This window comes from Mesoplodon mirus (genome assembly GCF_964341445.2).
Source record: "Mesoplodon mirus genome assembly, chromosome: 10".
Classification (NCBI taxonomy): Eukaryota; Metazoa; Chordata; class Mammalia; order Artiodactyla; family Ziphiidae; genus Mesoplodon; species Mesoplodon mirus.
In genome coordinates this window covers 14,090,976-14,110,594 of record NC_138986.1, presented here as the reverse complement: position 1 = coordinate 14,110,594, position 19,619 = coordinate 14,090,976, and the positions used below count along the sequence as shown (strand labels likewise).

Below are 19,619 nucleotides of genomic sequence, written 5' to 3'. Positions count from 1 at the left end.
CTGCTGGCCTCCACTTACCCAGGCACTCACCGCTTCCTGCAGAGACGGGAGTGGGGTGGGTTGGGATGGGGGTCCAGCCTCCTAACTGGCCTCTCCTGGCCCCCCACTCAAAGCACCTACACTGTGCTGTGCTGCAGATACCCTGTCCCCAAAACAGAGCCTTTCAGAAGCGAGCAGCTGCTGAAACACTCATCCGCCCTCTCCACTCCTCATCTTGGTACCATCTGGGTGGACACTTGCTTCCTCCACCACAGATACTGGCCTCCTTTGTCCCTGGGACACATGAGCGCCCACTCCCCACCTTCAGCTTCTGCCTGCACTCTACTTCCTGCAATGTCCTCACTTGACACATTCACAATTTTTCTTCCTCCAGGGCTGGGCTTGAGTTCTACTCTTTTGTACTTAATACTCATGGCCAAGCACAGCTGGACACACACCAACTGGCATTAATATTTTTAAATTTCCCTCAGAACTTACCTACACACAGCAGAATTGCAGGCCTTGCACAACCCTACAAATGTGTTTTAAAATATTACTTTCTATACATAAAAATCCCCAGAAGATGGGGAGAAGGTTATCCCATTTCCTGTTCCCAGCACCACGGATGAAACTAAAGGACCAGGCATCGTTAACATCAGCTAACACTGAGTGTGTACTACGTGCCAGATGCCCTATAAATGCTTCAGCAACTAACCCGTTGAATCCTCATAACAACCCCATAAGATAGGTAGTTTTATTTCCCACCTTACAGACTCTGCGCTACTCAGTCTAATGCAACATGCCCAAGGTCACACAGAGCTCTCCCTCAGAAAATGGTCTGGTCAGGAGAAGCTAGAACCATTATTTTCAACTGACAATTATTATATCATAGAATCTTAAAGCTGGAAGAGAACTTGGAAGTCATTTAGCCCAACGTTCGCAGAAAGCTGATATTCCTATTACAACCCCGTCTCCCCCTGACAGCCTTGGATGGACTTCTCATGGCCAGGAGGGGGTCTGTTCAATAGCAGCCTACTCCTTTCAGAGTTCTTCATCTACTGAGCTTTATTTCTCTGTTATTTATACTCATTGATCCCAGTTTCCCCTCTGGAATAACTCAGGATGATATTTTATTGCTATGGTCAAAGATTTGAGAAAAACCAGCTGTGAACTTTAAAGCAATGTTTTCAAAGCCAAATGATAAGGCTTTAATAAATCACAAAGTTTTGGACAAAAACCTCTGGGAAAAATAGCAACAAGTACAATTCTCCACGCTGCCCCCCTCCCCCCAAATCTACCTTTATAAGCCACCAAAGAGCTACGTGATGGTAGAATGTTAATCATCTGTAATCTTAGGGAATTTTTTAAGTTTCCTCATAAGAAATTTCCACTACCTGGGAGGTTGGGTCTCTGAACTGGCAAAACTGTTATTTTTGTAATATTACTAATAATGCAATTTGTATGTGTGTGTGCATTAAACAGGCATTCCTCCACTAAGGAGCAGTGTCTACCCTGAACCTGGTTACGGTACACACTGATGGAACACTCTCAGGGTTCCCAAGTTTGGTTATATAGTAAAAGCACTTGCCGTCCCCAGGAAGAAACTCCTGAGGCCCGCGGTAACCAGAGGAGCAGGGGCTTAAGGACCAGAAGAGCCAAGTGATGCATGTAACAGACATAAAGCCAGTCCAGAGCTGAGTGGGCAGCTCTGCATTCCCAGAGCAGAGTGGGGAGTTCTCGGCCAGGACAAGGGAAAGCAGAGAGAACACCTAGGACTAGATGAACATGTGGGCGTGAGGGATGCAAAGGAAAAGGGCAGAGTTAAGAATGAAGCTGGGCTCCTTTGAAGAGAGTCCCTGGGTTTCCTGTCCACTGAAGTTTACGAAAGAGAAAGCCTGGCTGATACTGATCATTAAAATTACTGGTATGGTTGGTATTCTTTGTTCACTTACAAAATTATAGGAATATATACTCTCTAATTTTTCTGTGCTATTGAGTGCCAGTGGGCTTGAATATACATTTGTTGACCATTTTAAAGAGTAACTTATATGAGTAGAAACTCATAAACGATTGATAATGTTAGGTTTTACTAAATATATGTCAGTGAGTGAGAATGTGCTTTCAAAACTACATTTTCTTTCTCTCTGATTTTTTTTTTTACCTTGTGTTTGTCAAGTAGTTGTTGGATTTCTTCTTTGGAAGACACGATAATTTTCTGGTCTCCTGCCATCTTCTCGCGTCCTGTCTCCAGCAGGTCAGCCAGATCTTGCAGGGCCCTTTCATACTGACCTTTCAGTGCAAGATTCTGGTTCAGACCGCCCCGCCGGGAGCCAATGGTCATCATCAGCTCATCGTACATGTCCTGAGAAACAGACAGATACTCATGCTCAATTCAAACCTACCTCTTCATGAGGTACGTTTAACACCTGTGCTCACAGGAGGTCAATAGTTTCCATGGGGTTAAAATGCTGAAAAATTGTTCTTGTGGCTGAGGGAAATGTCATAGAAAATGTAGTTTTAATTTTTATCATGCTCTCAGATTTTCTAATTTTAGAGTAACTGAATAGAGCATCCTCAACATTTGGTCTGCTAAGTAATAATCAGATTTGGGACTATTCCTTAAATAAAGAGCTACAGAAACAGAGGAGTTTAATGTGAGCAGAAAGACTTTAAAACTTAAAAAGGCAATGTTTTTGCCAAATGCGGTGGGGTAAATAAATAACTATTTAAGCTGGAAAGACATTTTAGCGGACGATGATACACCAAATACAAAATTTATTTGAGCCATATGGACCTGATTAATGTATCATATTAAGGTTTAGCAGGCCAAAATGCCTCAATCTGGAAAAGTTCAACTTTAATGCGTATTTACAGCTATGACGCTTGACTCTTACACCTGACATTTAAGGACTGTCGGAAAACTGTCTAAGAAGGACAGAGTCAGGGCCATGGGCTCATCACATGATGAAATGTTAGATAATGGAATGAGATAGTTGAAATAAAAATGTTCTTTTTAAAATAAGAGGTATTTTATTTTCTCAAAAGTAAGAACTTGTGACCCTGTATTGGACTCATACTATTAATCCCTCAATGGTTCTGTAATACGGCGTGTGTGCAGAGAAAATCTGACACGTGCACATATTTTTTCTCAATATAACTTAACTGTGTTGCCTTTCAGATGCTACACTTTGCTGGTTTACTATCCCAGTATCTTCCTACCAACCTGAGATCAGATTCTTGCCTAAGTGCCAGATTTAGAAAAACACTAATCCGAAGTGTTAATTCTCTACTCCTGAAAGATGCCAGGAAGTCTGTTTGGATTTCAGCTACCTTTAATTTTTTGTTGCTGTTCTGGAATTGAAACAATGTCTCTTTTCCATTCAAACATGTATGAAATAGAAACTATACTTTTGAACTTGAGAAAATACACTTTCTAAAAGTATTAGCTTAAGTGTTTTTTCCTTAAAATTTTTTTGGGTGTAGTACAATACAGGGTAGATAGCCTTTTTTTTAACTTTTCTAGGTAGGATTGCCAGTTATTAAATTTTCTACAGTAGAAAATAATATGCCACAACTAAACTATGCTATAATGCTTAGCCATTGGAATAATAATAATGTCAAAAAAATCCTCAAAGCATGAGAATACAAGAAAATACAAGAAAAGAGTTAAAAAATTTGACACAAGGGTCCTCCAACAAATGCACACAGACTGCCCTGCAGTAAATCTCAAAATATGTCAATTTATTTTGTTGTACTAAATATGATAAAAGTTTCAGAAAATGTTCTAAGAGTTACTTCGAAGAAACATTGGGCCTAAATGACATGAATTTTATAGAGAAAGCCTGAAAAAATAGAGAAAATAACTTTTTCTTGACTTCCAGTTAGGATGTACCATTGAAGCTGAATGCCATTGGTAGAAAACTGTACCTGGAGTTTGGAGAGTTCTTGCACCCAAGGCTGCTCAATCTGCAGCTTGTCACCACGCCTTTTCAACTCAGTGATTCCCGCATCCAATTCCTTTAGCCCATCTTCAGCCTGCTGTATTGCCTATATAAGATTTATGACATTTTATTAAAACTCCCATGAACAATTTGCCATGCAAAGTATGATTATCGTGTCTCCTTATTTGTTCCTCTCTTCTCCACCTAAAACATTTTCCATGCAACATAAAAATGATGGTCCTCTATTAAACAGAAAAGTGAAGAAGGCCCTTTATTATACTACAGATCAGATATTTAAAGGTAAGGAGGTTGGAGGGGCTTAGCATGGAGGGCTGGGAGAACAATGGCTTCCTTGAACAAATAAGGGAAATGGTGAATAGCACCCTGAAAAAGCAGCATGATTTTAGGACGTCTTTAGAAAAAGATGCCTAAGATGTTCTAGGGGATCATGTTCTGGTTTTCTGAAATGCAGTTTTGAGCATCTTTGACGAGAGGTGCAGTGAGGAAAGAGGAAACTACGCTACAGCATGGTCAGAGAGAGCGTACTCCATTGTGAAATGGGAGGGCAAGCAATCAAGTATGAAAGTGACAGCTAGCGCTGGGCCTTGTCTTCCCAGGGTGAGGTCTACAGAAGCAGGACAAGACATCAACCTGGCCTTCAAGGAGCTTCCAGTCTACTTAGGAAGCCTGAGTAAACAGAAGAAAAGGAAACAAGGCTGAATACAGTTATGTACTAAGCTTGCTGCAGCTCATCCCTGTTAGAGGACTTTGGAGCAGGGAGATACCAGTGAATCCTGGAGCAGTCGAGGAAAGCTTCTGGAAGAAAAGCAACCTCAGCTGCCCTTGAAGGATGAAAAGAACATGGACTCCAAATGGCAGATGAAACACATGTGTCTTATTTTCTTTCCTGAGTCCCCACTACAACCACTGCCAATATTCTGTTTGCTTGTTTTCTGGTGTGTTTTTCCTTCATAAATCTACAAGGGCAAGGAAACAGGGAAGAGGGGAATACCAACAAAATTTTGCAAGCTGAAAATCAGAAGGATACATGGGAATTGACTTAGGAAATCTGAGAAAGCTGAATCCTAAGCTAGCAGGGTTGCTTTATCACCAAATTAAAGCAACAGGAACCTCTGGAACCCTGGGCAACATGGGGCGGGTGCTAAATAAGGAGGGTTGGTGGAAAGCTGCTTAAAGAGCACTTGGATTCCCAGACCCCCCTCCTCATTCCACACTGGCTCTTCCCTTCCTTGGTGAAAGACTGAAAGTTCATTTTCTGGAGAAGGTAAAACAGATGTCTCTGGACTGAGGGGCACCAGGCACAGTTGTGGGCTTGAGTCCTTGACTGAAAACAAGGGGATAAAGTGACAACACCCACTGAATGCTGGATATGGAGCCCCTACATCTCCTAGAGTGCTGAAGCCTTGTTTCTACTCTCCAGACAGAAGGGGGTGGGCGGGAGAATAAGAAAAGACCAACAGAAAATACCTAAAAAATTTGACACAAGGGTTCTCCAATAGACCACACAGATCATCCTTCAATAAATCTCAAAATTGTCAAGCCCCATCCATTCATGAAGTTCCCATTCAGTCTCTCATGCTAAATGTGAATAGACAACAAAGCATTTCCATATATCTGAGAAAAGCCTCTAACATGAAAGACAGAGACCAAAATAAGCAAACAAATTAAAAGCAACCTGGAGGGAAATAGACTATACAGGAAAAAACAACAAATAAAAAACTCCCCCAAAGTCCCCCCAAAACCCTTTCAACCCCCAAATCACTAATATACCAGAGAGATTATAAAAGACAATGCATCTATTTTAAAAAGAACAGGATACTACCAAAAATGGATCATTTGGAGAACCAAAAAGAGCTCTGAGAAGATTAAATGCATGAGAGTAGAAATGCAGAAGTCAATAGAAAAGTTTAGAGTTGAAACTGAGGAAGTCTCCAGAAAGCAGAGCAAAAAGACAAAGAGAGAAATGTCCCTTGATAAGAAAGTTAGAGGATTGGACCAGAACATCCAACATCTGCCTAAAAGGAGTTTCAGAAAGGGAGACAGATAAAATAGAGGGATGAAAAATATTTAAATAACTCTTAGAAAATGTTCCAGAATAGAAAGATGAGAGCTGCCAGATCAAAAGAGCCCATTGAGCCCCCAGCCCAGTGGATGAAACAGACTATCCCCAAGCATGTCAGTGTGAAATTTCAGAAGACTGAGACCTCTGGGAATTAGAACAATTTTCAATTCCTCAAGCCAACACTGGAAGCTAGAAAACAATGGAGGAAAAGCCTCAAAACTCTATAAAGAACTGACCAAGAATTCTAAAAAGAGCCAAGCTATCAGTATGAGTAGTATGTGAGCATATGACTAGAACATTTTCAGACATGCAAAATATTGAAAAATATATGTAGCATGCATCCTTTCTTAGTAAGGATGTGCACTAAGAAAGCAAGGAAGCAATACAGTAAAGAGAAAGACTTGAAACTCAGGAAAGAGAAGACCCAGCAGAAGGGAGAAGTGAAGGAAATTCTCAGAATGGTAGTAAAGGGAGATTGAAGAAGACAGCTGTGCAACAGGCTTATGGGGCAACTGGTCTGTTCTAGGTCAGAATGACATGACTCAAAAGATGAATATATCCCCATGCTTCTGCTACTGTTACCTCTTTAACCCAAGGAGGGTAGGGATGGAATTAGCACTTTTTTAGTTGCTTTCCATTTATTCAGTGAAATAATGAGTAATTTATTTTTATCTCTGGAATTTACATTGGTTGTATTGGTCAATAGTCAGTAGAAGTGTTACTTGTGATCATACATATCCTAAATTTCACATTAGAAATTAAAGGCAAAGCACTCTTATGGCTGCTCAAATTCTGTTTGGGATTGGGTACATTATAAGCCCCCCAAAAATAATAATAATAAAAAAGGGTCCTTTCAAGTAGAAGTTATGACACGGACGAATGATTTTCAATTTGGGAAGAATGAGGGATCTCTGTTAAAAAACCGATGAAATTAGGGTGCAGAAAGATACATGTTCACATATAATTTTGCGAACTGTTTTAGATGGTCAGAGAGGGAGAGAGATCTAGATATCTCGTCCTATAGGGAAGTATTTGAGGTGGTCTGTATTTCAGGTGATTCCCTATGGCCTCTACCCACAGAACCATTAGAGGTCTACTGAAACTAGGGTATGCAATTCTATTAAAGCACACATTTTCATAATTACTTAGTTTATGAAATGGGATGTTCTGTGTAACATCCTTCCCATTTCCTCCCTCCTCCTGAGCTGTCATGTCAAGCACCAGATGCAGGAGTTGTCACTGACACTTATCCTCACCCCCACACATCCCTAGTGACTTTCCACTGCCAGGGGTCTCCAAGGTGAGTATAAGTACCCAAAAGTGTATAAGATGATCGATGAGAATGAAACGCTATGTCTTTCCTTTATATACAACCACATGCATTTTTAATTTTCAGTTGTGTGTATGCTTTATAACACAGTGCCTGCTTATAATTTATAAATAAGTAAATACACATATATTTGTGGTGTGTGCTTATTGTTTTAACCAATGAAGTGCGCAAGCAATAAAGTTGACCGCTCATTTGTAGAACAAAGTCCAAATTCTCTGACATTCAATAGGCTCTATAAGTTGCTTCCAATTTTCTCTTTGAACCCTACTTCCCCTCAATCACCTTTGTTCATTGTTAAGTTCAGCCAAACAGGATTATTTGCTTTTCTCCCCAAGTGCCCTGAATGGTCTAACGTTTAGGCTTTTGTTCTTGCTGCCCTCTTTACTAGAACACCTTTCTTCCCAGTCTCTGTGTGTCCAAACTTCTAAGTCCAGCTCGAATTTCCCTTTACAAAATTTTCCCCTAATCCTACCTCTGCTGAAGGTAATCTCCCAGCTTCTAAACATCCATAGTGCTGTATGTGTAATGCTACCAGGACGGTCTGACTCCCCGTCAAGTGTCATTGAGGTTCATGTCTAATCTCATTGTTAGGTGGCAAACACCTTCAGGTCAGCATCTGTCACTAACACCTTTTCCTCTCTCACATTTCCTGGCTACACACAGAAGTAAGTGGCAGAGTCAATGTAATCTGATGTAAACCTGGTACTTAAAAACAAAATAGATGACAAACAAAAATGCTACAGTAAGCCATTAATATTCCAAAGGATATTTGGAATTTCATAGTGAATCAGATCTACTCATTGCACTTGCTCTTATGGAAAAAGGCAGCTGTAAATACCTCTATTTGCTCTGCCACAGGCTGTTCAAACACATTTGCCAGTTTCTGCAGAATGATGTACTTGTGGTCAGCCAGCGATGTAAACAGCACCTTCAGATCATTCTAAGGAGGAAAGCAACAGGAAGGCTTAACATGTGTAACAGGAAATTCAAAATAGTTGTAAATATAACACACATTCTTAGAAATAATATACTGGGGTAGGAATTTAATAGTTTCCAGAAGAAACAATATTATCTTATGGGAAAATAAAAGGAACTGGTAACAATTTATACAAGTGCTAAAAAATTTACACAAGTGCTAAAATTTATTATACAAAGCATTTCCAACACAACAGAGATGGAGACGAAGTACACAGATAAAAAGCAATATTGGTCACCCGAATGTTCTTGTTATTTCTGTAATAAATGAGCACATTTAAACATTGCAGCAGAAATATTACACTAAGGACTTCTAGCTAGTAAAACCACCTGTAGGTGGTGTTGTGTTTGGGGGAAAAGTATTATTCTTAAGAATAATTATGATCCTTTTTTTCCTCTCTCCTCTTCTTCCCTCTCTCCCTCACTTCCTTCTTTCTCTTATTTTCAAAGAATTTGCACAAGCTTATAAAAAGCCATCCAGAAGTTTAGAAGATCAACATTATTCACAATGACCAAAGACACATGAAAAGACAACACAAAAAGATCTTAGCTAAGCCTATTCATAAACATTACTCATTTAAACATCCAAATATACTTATATTGAGTTAACTTTGTACAGAAAGGAGATAACTATCAGAATTTTGATATTCAATTCTAAAAGGAATAATGAACTAGAACAGAACTTGAATTATAACATTTTTAATTTTTCTCCTGAAATATCAACAAGTAAGCTCTATTTCTTATTAGTTAGAAACTTCTATGATGGGCTGGTTGCTCATCATAGGCTGAAGTCTGACTTATCACATTCTCTTCAGTGGACGCTGATCGCATGTGTGTATGGTACCAAGATGCAAAAGTTCTGACTGTCTCATAGGTAGAAGGATAATCACACCAAAGAAGAAAAAAAGTCTTTAAGGATATATGGCAGCATTATAACACAAAATACAAGGCTAAAGCAAAAAAGTAGGTGTATTATGCAGTTTAAAAAGAAAAGAAGAAATAGAACTGAACATGAGATTTAGAGAAAAGCATACGATCCTAAGAGGCAATAACTGTCACTAACCAAAACCCAAACCAATCTGCAAGCCTAGCAGCAGACTACATGAGAAATTATAAGAACAGCACTGGGAAAACGATGCCAGAAACAAGGGTTCTGCTTATGAGTTATGATAATGCTTGTGTCATTCAGCTGTGTTCAGTGTAAGGCCACGTGGGCCATTAGAACCATGATACATTTATCTGTTTATATGCATAAGAAAAGATGTTCTCATTCGTTTGAACAGATTCAAAAGAAATAAAGTCCTTATTACCTACATGTATTTAGAAAAACATTAGTTCCGTTCATCTAAACGAGTAGATAAGTATAAATAACATGGGTTAGAAATGAAGAGGGTATATGTATTTTCTGTATATCATCTTTACATTTTTAATAGCACATTTTCTATATTAATCATATTCTACTCCAGGTAATAGAGAACAGAGTTCACATTTCTAGAAGCTGCACTAATTACTAGAAGAGACTAGCCAAGAAGAAAGTAAAGAAGAGAATATGACTGATTTAAAAATTACTAAATAAAAGACTTTAAGACATGCTTATAACCATATGGATGTTGATATTTTCTTAAGAATGAAAATCCAAAGGCTTTAACCATTTCTTAATACCACACTTGTGTTACAGCAGGGTATTTATGGTATCTATATACTACACACATAACAGACATTACAATTTTTTTCTTACAGTTACTGGAATTACTTGAAGGGCATAAAGAGGTGGGCTTCTAGCTGTTTGAGAAACAGAAAGTTTCAAGTTTTAAAATCATTTGTGTTGCCTTGCTCATTCAATAAGAAATTCTTTCATTTTTTACTTTTTAAGTAAAATATTCAACTATAAAAATGTCTAGGAAATTTGTTTGGGTTTAAGTCTATGAATAAAAGTTTTAAAAATACAGAATAGGTGATAATTAACTTGCGATTCCGTGTAGATAACATACTTCTACATAACATCTACCCATTTTCCAGATTGTCTGTTGGGTATGGGATAACGTTAGCGTCTGGCAAAAGCTAATACTCAAAAGTTAACTGGGGATTTCCCAGGTGGCACAATGGTTGAGAGTCTGCCTGCCGATGCAGGGGACACGGGTTTGTGCCCCGGTCCGGGAAGATCCCACATGCCGCGGAGCGGCTGGGCCCGTGAGCCATGGCCGCTGAGCCTGTGCATCCGGAGCCTGTGCTCCGCAATGGGAGAGGCCACAACAGTGAGAGGCCCGCGTACCATCAAAAAAAAAAAAAAAAAAGTTAACTGGAAAATGAAGGCTACCATTCCAATAAGCACTGAGCACTGAGAGTATACCAGGTGCTCAGTGCAAAGTAGAATAAAATGGTTTGTGACTTGACTTTTAATTATATTAACATTGGAACTCCTTCTCTCAATTAAATTGGAGCACAGACATTTTGAAATGTCAGTTTTTGTTTGTGAGCTGGCCACCAGCAAGTAGAAACTTGTTGGCAGAAGAAAAATAGAGAACATGATTGAAAGAGAATTTCAAGATTACTTGTTCTTCTCTTGATCCTCTACCCAAAATAAGTTCCAGGGTATTCATGCTTAGTTCAGTTTTTACTCTGACTGGCTATGATTACCAATAACAATTTAAAAGTACCAAAGACACTAGCACAGAGAACGCAATTTGAAAAAGGGAAACACACCTCCTAGTGACACACCCATTTGCACTTCTAACCCACCTCATTCATGGCCAATTGACTGGAATGCTATTAAAACTCAGTGTGTTATTTTATGCCAGAGGAATTTTAGAGTAATGAAACAAGTTTCCATAAGTTGCACAACAGTTTAGCTGATTTTAGACATACTATGTACAGATGTACATGCAATCAGATCTTGCATTCAAGACAAAATACCCAAATAATCAACCCCAGGTTTTCTAACTGAAAGGGAAATGCTCTTTCCTCTCTGTGTACTACCCAGCATAACAGATACAAATGCAAATATCCAATGCAGGTAATTTTTCTAAGCCACAGACTTGTGACTATTCACCTGAGTATTTTAATTCTACCCGATATCCTTGCCTAGCCAGTGGTACTGCTAGCGACCCAGTCTTGTCCCTTGGTCCGTGGCACTGCTCCCACCTGTCTTTTCTGTCAGCCACTGCCCCCCAGATGCTCACGTCAGAGTCCCTAGAGTTCCTCAGCAGTGCCTCTTTCTCTTGTTGCCCAGACCCAAACAGATGCTCCCCTATTGATTCTGCCTTCCAAATATATCTTGAATAGGTCTACTTTTCTCCAACTCCCCCACCATCATCCTAACAATATAAAATATACAAACATTCTTTGGGTCAAATCCTGGCTCTAGTTCTTGATGGTTAAATAACCTTGGAAAAATAATTTAACTGTTCCATTGGTTTTAGATCCTATATCTATTATCATAAATACTACTATTAATTGCAGCAACAGTAACAAAACTTGCTGGGTGCTTACTACGTTTCAGACACTGTTTAAAGTATTTTACACATTTTAACTCACTTTATCCTCACAAAACCTTAAAAGGTAGTTACTATGGGCATGATTTAATAGTTGAGGATACTTAGGTCAGAGAAGCAGCTAAGGTTATGCAGCAGTAGGTGATAAAAATCATAATATTATTATGTCAATAATACATGTGAAGATTTCTTGTGAATAGAGCAATGATACACAAATGTTTGTGATAATTTTAGTTTATAGTTTTAAGAATGTAAACTACTGGAAGGCAATGATAATTTGTCCCTCTAGATGAATATCTAGAAAATTCCACATTTCCTGGCTAGTGGTACGTTTATTTGACACTTTACAGTATTTTTTTGGAAATCAAAATTTTACATCAACCCCTTGGCCCTAATTACATGTATTACATGAATCTATTTTATAAATCTTCTGTGTTCACTACAAATAAAATTCAATTAGAATGTAAGTATTCCCAAAGGATGCTACTTATTACTTCCTGCATGTTTCTTTGGTCTTATGTTTTAAACTCCAGTTTTATCAACTGGAAATTATCATTATAATATGCCATATATATGAGCTTCACTGGTTGAATTTAAAGTTCTATTCAGCCCTAAGTTTGGTTGGCTGACTTTCTCAACCTTCCACTTCTAGGAGCATAAAACTTTGTTTTCTATTCCTTGAGTTCAACCCCCTTGTTTTTCTGTAATGTTCTTGCTCTTTGTACCTTTGAAAAAAAAGGTAGGTCTATATCATACCTCGATAAGATCCTGTTTATTGTTGAAGGTAGCTGGAAGATGGGGAAACATCTCTTGATAATGTCTTACCTGGAAATTTAGTATTTGCTGAAGTCTTTCCTTCATCTGATGACATCGCTGATTTACTACTGAGTCTAGCAAAGATAACCTGCCCACAAGACAACCCAAAGTGTCTTCAATAACATCTCGGTTATCACCATTCTCTGGAAAGGCTTGGGAAAACAAGTTCTTGTTCTTATCCATTTCTTCAGACATTTCCTTAATGTCTTTGGCAAGAGTCTGGGGTTGATAAGAAAGTGCATTTCAATGTTTAGATCTATGAATTTATATACAAATCGAGTCATTTCCTCATAGGAAGTCCACTATGTCTCTCATACTGCTCCGTGATAATTACATCTAAGGCAAGTTGGACCACTTCATACACTTCTATAAATATTAGGCAAGTTACTGTTATTTTCTCAGAAACTTTACATCATTTTCTAATATTAATATATAATATTTGGTGAAAAGATGAGTTTTCTAAAGTGCCATTTAGAAATTCATAATTAGTATTTTTAGTCTGTGTTTCATATGTGGAAGCTTTGCAATATACAACAGGGTTCCTACAGAGAACTCAGTTTTTTCCACCTCCTACATACACAAGACAAAGAATAAAAATACAAAACATAAATATCTTTGACAGCTTTTAATATTTAGGCAATTCTTTTCTGCATTATGCTGCTTGGAAATACACCTCATTTGTCCCTTATTAGAACTGTTTTATGCTTGACCTTCTTTATACGTAATGTTAATTATCCAATGTCAGCATTTCAAGTGCCGTGTAATGTCATACACTCACAGACACGGGCTGCCAACCTTACCTCTTGGTTAAAGAGGCAAGTTTCTGCCTCTGCTGGTAAAAGTGCTGTGGCAGCAAATAAACGTTCCTCCACATCATCCAGCCAAGTAGAGGTAGCCGAGACCCCATTGTATAACTTCTGTTCCAAGTCAGCGTTCTGCCTCTTTGTCCCTCCACTCTGAGAAAAAAAGTAAGGAACAAAGGATTAATTACAGTGTTTTGAGGAATCAAAGAAAAATACCAGGATGAGATGCTGGGGTCCAGTGGCTCTGCCTTTCCGGGCTAATCACTAGCGCTGGGTCTCAACAGTTCATGCCCAGGGGTGGAGCAACCCCCTGGGATCCCAGATCCACAAGCAGACCAAGTGCACCGCCCTACCTGGGCTGAAACCTCCTCGAAGGCCTGGTTCAATCCATCCAGCAAAGACGTCACTGCGGATTTATCCTGGGCCTGTCCGTCTCCTTTGTACAGTGGCATGCCAGACAGGAGCCGATTTGGCCTGCTGTAAAGCTGCAGGCAGACAGGAGAGCTTATTCAGGACCAGTTGTACTCTATCCAGGTGTTCTCATTTAGAAATGAACACTGAAGCAGATGCTGGAAAAACTGTGTTTATGGAAACCTCTGCTGGAGAAAAACAACCTTACAACACACCATCCATGTCCACTAAACATGATGACCAGATTCAGCAATGGCAATGTTTCCCTGATGGACCAAGAAAAAAAGAAAGAGAGAGAAGAAAAGAGTAGAAAAAAATGCCTGAATTCTCATCACAGCCTTCCTCTCAACTTAATCTTGGTTTTAGCACAACCCATGATGAAATAATTCAGCCGAAATACCAGAACTAGACTGATCCCTTTGCTTTCATGATTCCTTTACTTCCCCCCTAAACTCTTTTAGGCAAACACAATGTCTCCCCAGTAAGGACCATGATATGGCCTAGCACTCAAACATTTTAATGATGTTTCTGATCAAACTCAGTGTCCTGTAATTTTTTTTTTTTTTTTTTTGTGGTACGCAGGCCTCTCACTGTTGTGGCCTCTCGCGTTGTGGAGCACAGGCTCTGGAGGCGCAGGCTCAGCGGCCATGGTTCACGGGCCTAGCCACTTCACGGCATGTGGGATCTTCCCGGACCGGAGCACGAACCCATATCCCCTGAGTCGGCAGGCAGACTCTCAACCACTGTGCCACCAGTGAAGCCCCTGTAATTTTTTAGAACACCTCATCTTGTCCTTACTTCTCAGGCTGATTAACTCATTATCCTCTAAACATGCCAGGCTCATTCCCCACTGTGGCTGGACTGTTCACCACCCAGCATCTCTTTATAATCCACTGCCTTAAATTCCACACCTCTTCTAGCCACTTTCCATTTTTTTTTTACTTTTGTTTCCTTTTTAATTCCTGCTAATGAAGCCTCCCCAGCTGCTTAATTTTTCAGAAATGTCTCAAGTATTTCCTTAGTTGGGTTACAGGTTCCTAGGAGCAGAAGCCATATCTCATCCTGAGGCCAAGTGTTCTGCAGAGATGCTACATACAGTGGAAATGAACAAAGAAACATTGCTCCGAAAGACGGATGCCTTTTGACCTAATGAACTTGAGGCAAAAGTGCCCGTTTTTACACTTGAGATTAGTTAAGTATAACATCCAGTGTACAAAATTGTCAGTAAGGCAACATGAAAAAGGAGGGACTTCGGAGTTAAACGGACCTGCATCCCCATCCCAGTTTGGCCTCGTCTTAGTCACAAGACCCTGAGAAATTATCTAATCTCTCCAAGCCTTAGCTGGCTGATCTACGAAGAGAGGTAATGTCAACCTCAGCACAGCACTGTTATGTAAACACCTAGAACACAAAATATGTTCCTAATAGATCATTCCCCTTCTTTTTGGAAACTCATAGCCGGACTACTTCTTCCTGTACTTTTCTCTCACCTCTTCACACCAAAGAGAAGAAAGTGCTGACAGGGCCCTGAGAGAAAAAGCAGCTCTCCAAGATGAAAGTAGGTATGGAGGAGACGTCCAGGTCAACAGTGCTGGATGGGTGACTCATGTAAGTGTTTAAGTTGAATGGACAAGAGGCAGAATCAGGGGTCGGGCATTTCACGAATGAAGAATAGTAAGTAGGGCTTCCCTGGTGGCGCAGTGGTTGAGAGTCTGCCCGCCGATGCAGGGGACACGGGTTTGTGCCCCGATCTGGGAAGATTCCACATGCCGCGGAGCGGCTGGGCCCGTGAGCCATGGCCGCTGAGCCTGTGCATCCGGAGCCTGTGCTCCGCAATGGGAGAGGCCACAGCAGTGAGAGGCCCCCGTACCGCAAAAAAAAAAAAAAGAATAGTAAGTAAGCATGGAATGTGACTAGAAATATCCCAGATTTATCTGACTTAGGATAGTCAGAAAAGGCTGCAGTCCACCATTTAGGACTGTAAGTATCACTTATAGACAAAGGAATGGGGAAATCCTATAACATGAAGAGTGCTGTTCTGAAGTCCAGGAGATCTACATCAGAAATCAAGAACTCAAGCCATGAGTCTGAGGAATGTTTGATCAGGGGTGTGAAGAAGGATTCATTCAAACACAGGTAGGAGGTCCATGCAAAAGGTATAAGGGCCCTGTGTGCCAGGGTGGAGTATGATTTCGAGACAACTGCCTCTGGAAAGGGAGGGCTTTCTATTCTCCAGGGCCAGAGCTGGTGATGTTCCTGTGGACACTGGCAAAGAAGGCCCTGGCCAGGGAGTGAGAAGGTGTGAATGCCCCAAGATGCTGCAAAGGGAGACAGAGATGAATGGCTCTGCATGACTTACACACGGCTCTCAGCAGATGGGGGACCTTTAGACACCCCCCTTTCAGGTGATCCTGGCAAGGTGTACCTGCCCTACAGTGCCCGCTTTGTCAGCTCCTGCCTTTCCCTCCTCAGATGCTCTGTAATTATTTATACCCTTTCTCTTCCGGGGTCAGCCTCTCCCAGCTCCCAAGCTAGTCCGGAGCACAGCAGTGAAAACAGCAGCTTCCCCAGATCCACAGTGAAGGTCTTAGAACTTGCTCTGATGATACCACCGTGGTGGGACGGCCAGAGCAGGGCTGACCCAGGACCTGGGATAGGCTTCTATCTCCAGCATCCTGCCGGGCCACAGCTGTGGTGAGCATCACAGGCTTCCCTGACTAGCTCTTAAGGGGTGAATCTCTCTGACTCTCTGTTGTTCTCAGGCTTCTGCTTAGGGTGAACTCATAGCTATTATCTATCTGGAACCTTCTGTTGCTATATTTAATTCCAGTGGATTTGGCTTGCTTGTTGGAACCAAGTCCAACATCACGAGTACCCACCCATCTTGGGAACCAGCCTACAGATGGGCCAGTGACCACTGTAACTGACCCCTGAATCCCCCTCCCTTTAGCTCCACTGAGGTCCCAGTGTGTTTCCCAGTAAGATCTTCTGAAATGATTAAATACCGGAAGTAGCAATAGAAAATAAGATAACTTGATAACTTACTGACAAATTTGTAGCTTTTTTTTTTTTTTTTTGGCCTGGATGTGTATATCCTTAATTTGCATCCTTAATTTTCAAAGTTGTGGGAAAAAAGGGGGGGGCCCATTTGAAATTTAATGGTTTATGCTAATGAGTCATCAGATATTAATCTTCTCTGAGGAAAACAGTATCTAGAAGTCAAATAAATTTCCACATATAAATATATCATTATAAAGGGATATGTGAAACAGGCTTGTTAAGAAGAGTGTAGGATGAGTAATTTTTTATGTCTTATTTTGGAATTGATAATGAAATATAGGTTGCTGCACAGTTATATTCATTCCCATAGCATCAGCTGTACATCTGCTATATTAGTTAATATGTAAAAGCAAAATGTTCGATACCACTTGCTCTTGTTCCTGTTGCAGAACATTCTGAAGCAGTTTCTGCTTGGTACTAAATTCTTGTTGTAGGCTTTCCCATTTCATTCTCATCTGGTCTTCAGCAGGTGATTTCTGCCCTTCCATCCCCAACTCCTGGGATAACACATCAGGTTTTTCGCTATTAGAAGAATAAATAATCTAAGTTTACAATGTGTGTAAAAAGGCAATAAGTTCTAGGTAATTTATTATGTGTACTAGATCTGGTTTCTAAAATTGGAACCAGATTATTTCAGTCATTAGTTTATACTTTAAAGATATAAATTAAAATAGAAAACTTGAGACTAATAGTAAAGCAAGTATATTCTTACTCATATAATTGAACCATGAGCACAATAATTAAAAAATACACTGAAAATATCTCAGCATTAAAGATAAAAAGAATCGTAACTTTTAGAACCAGAAAGTAGACGATAAGACTTGTATCCTTTGACAAATAGCCCACAAACTAATTCAAAAGCCCTAAAAATGCTGCCTAGTCTATTGAGAGTTTTCACCCTGAGTCCAAGTAAAATACTACAGAACAGGTTTCAGGACATGCAATAGGAGTACAGAATGCGGAAGGGTCATCCTTAAAGAGAGGCATAAGGTAGCATCTGAGACTATGGCTCTGGGGGTGAGACAGATCTGGGTTCCCTGTTCCAGCACATTAGATTTGTGACTTTGAGTAAGTCACTTCACTTCTCAGAGCCTCAATTTCCTCATCTTTATTTTTTAAATTTTTTATCCTTTTGGCTGTGCCGTGCGGCATGTGGGATCTTAGTTCACCGACCAGGGATCGAACCCCCGCCCCCTGCATTGGAAGCGCGGAGTCTTAACCACTGGACCGCCAGGGAAGTCCAATCTTCTCATCTTTAAAATGAAGACAGTACCTATCTTGCAGAAGTATGAGAACTAAATTTAGAGAAGATGTGCGTAATGCCTATGACCCTATCTGGTCAAAAACAGCCACTCAGTCATTGGGGCCTAATGATAATGGTAATGGCAATGATAAGAGTCTGGAGGACCCAAGTTCCAATAGGTCCTAGTTTGTCAGGGGTTTTGAAGTCCTAACTAGAACCATGTCAGCCGAAAGACATACTAGATAGCCATTACTATTATTTTGATGGAAACTTTTGCACAAGTGAAGAAAAAAAATAGCCAGTTCATTGGCAGAATAATACTATATACTACCCCAAAGCCAATTATTTTCAGAATAAGTATTGAATAGAATAGTTTCTTTAGGTAGGTCTGTTGAAGTAAACCTTAAAAAATTATCTATAAGGCTATGATGCCGGACTTCTACTTCTAGGATATAAGAGAATCTTTCTCACCTGCACACTTAAAGACATGTAAGAGGTTAAGTTCAACAATGCTAGTAATAGCAAAAAACCAAAAATTAAAAAAATTGCAACAATATAAAGGCCCATCAATAAGAAAATAGGTAAGTTGTTATTGTTACAAGTTAAAATACTGTTAAGCAGTTAAAATGAAAAAACTAGATCTATATGTATCAACATGGATTGATCTAAAAAGGTAATGCTGAGTGAAAAAATATCAAAATAAAATTGATACCTCTAATTCTGTTTGTTATATTAGTCTCTGGATTTTTCTGCCTTTTTTTTCCCCCCCTTTGGCCTCATCCCACGGCTTGTGGGATCTTAGTTCCCCGACCAGGGATCAAATCTGGGCCCTCGGCAGTGAGAGTACGGAGTCCTAACCACTGGACTGCCAAGGAATTCCCTAAGAATTTTTCTGCTTTTTAAAAAGCATTTTAAATAAAAAACAAGTTTTAAAATTCTTCTGAAATTAAATTTCTTTATTGTGCTGTTTTTTGGGGTGGTGGACTGCAGTGCATCACTTTTAATTCATTCATATTTGCATAACAATTTAGTATAAAACCTAGGGATATTTGGGAATTCCCTGGCGGTCCAGTGGTTAGGACTCCGCTTTCAGTGCAAAGGGCTTGGGTGCAATCCCTGGGAGGGGAACTAAGATCCCACAAGCCGTGTGGCCAAAAAAGGAAAAAAAAAAAAAAAAAAACCTCCTGGGCATATTTAATATGTATATATTCTTATGTTTAAGCATTGACACATATATAATGCCACCAGCAAATTAGTCTTAAATAAGAACACAACTTTTCGTTTCCCATAGAAAATATTCTTCTTTTCCTTTGATATTTATATCAATTAATTTCCAATTGAGTTTCCTTAGTGATCTTGGAAGGACTCCTCCATCAATTCTCCCGTACATCACATAGTACTTATTCTTTATTTATTAAATTTATAGCCATGAAGCAAACCATGCCCATCCCACAGGGATTTTCTGACATAAACCAATTCACACTTGA

General features: G+C 39.8%; 1 protein-coding gene across 19 annotated transcripts in view; it reads right to left on the bottom strand.

Annotated features, from left to right (window-relative positions):
- SYNE1 (spectrin repeat containing nuclear envelope protein 1) overlaps positions 1 to 19,619 on the bottom strand; it is a 472,944-nt gene that overhangs the window by 119,007 nt on the left and 334,318 nt on the right. For 17 of the 19 annotated variants that reach the window (XM_082633720.1, XM_082633725.1, XM_082633723.1 and 14 more), the window contains 7 exons: positions 17,255 to 17,411; positions 13,772 to 13,903; positions 13,416 to 13,571; positions 12,625 to 12,834; positions 8,172 to 8,273; positions 3,907 to 4,026; positions 2,141 to 2,341 (listed from right to left, as the gene is read on the bottom strand). In XM_082633720.1, the coding sequence (XP_082489846.1) occupies positions 2,141 to 2,341; positions 3,907 to 4,026; positions 8,172 to 8,273; positions 12,625 to 12,834; positions 13,416 to 13,571; positions 13,772 to 13,903; positions 17,255 to 17,411 (1,078 nt within the window). The remainder of the gene's footprint in view (positions 1 to 2,140; positions 2,342 to 3,906; positions 4,027 to 8,171; positions 8,274 to 12,624; positions 12,835 to 13,415; positions 13,572 to 13,771; positions 13,904 to 17,254; positions 17,412 to 19,619) is intronic. The other 2 variants (XM_082633729.1, XM_082633730.1) reach the window with 1 other exon arrangement.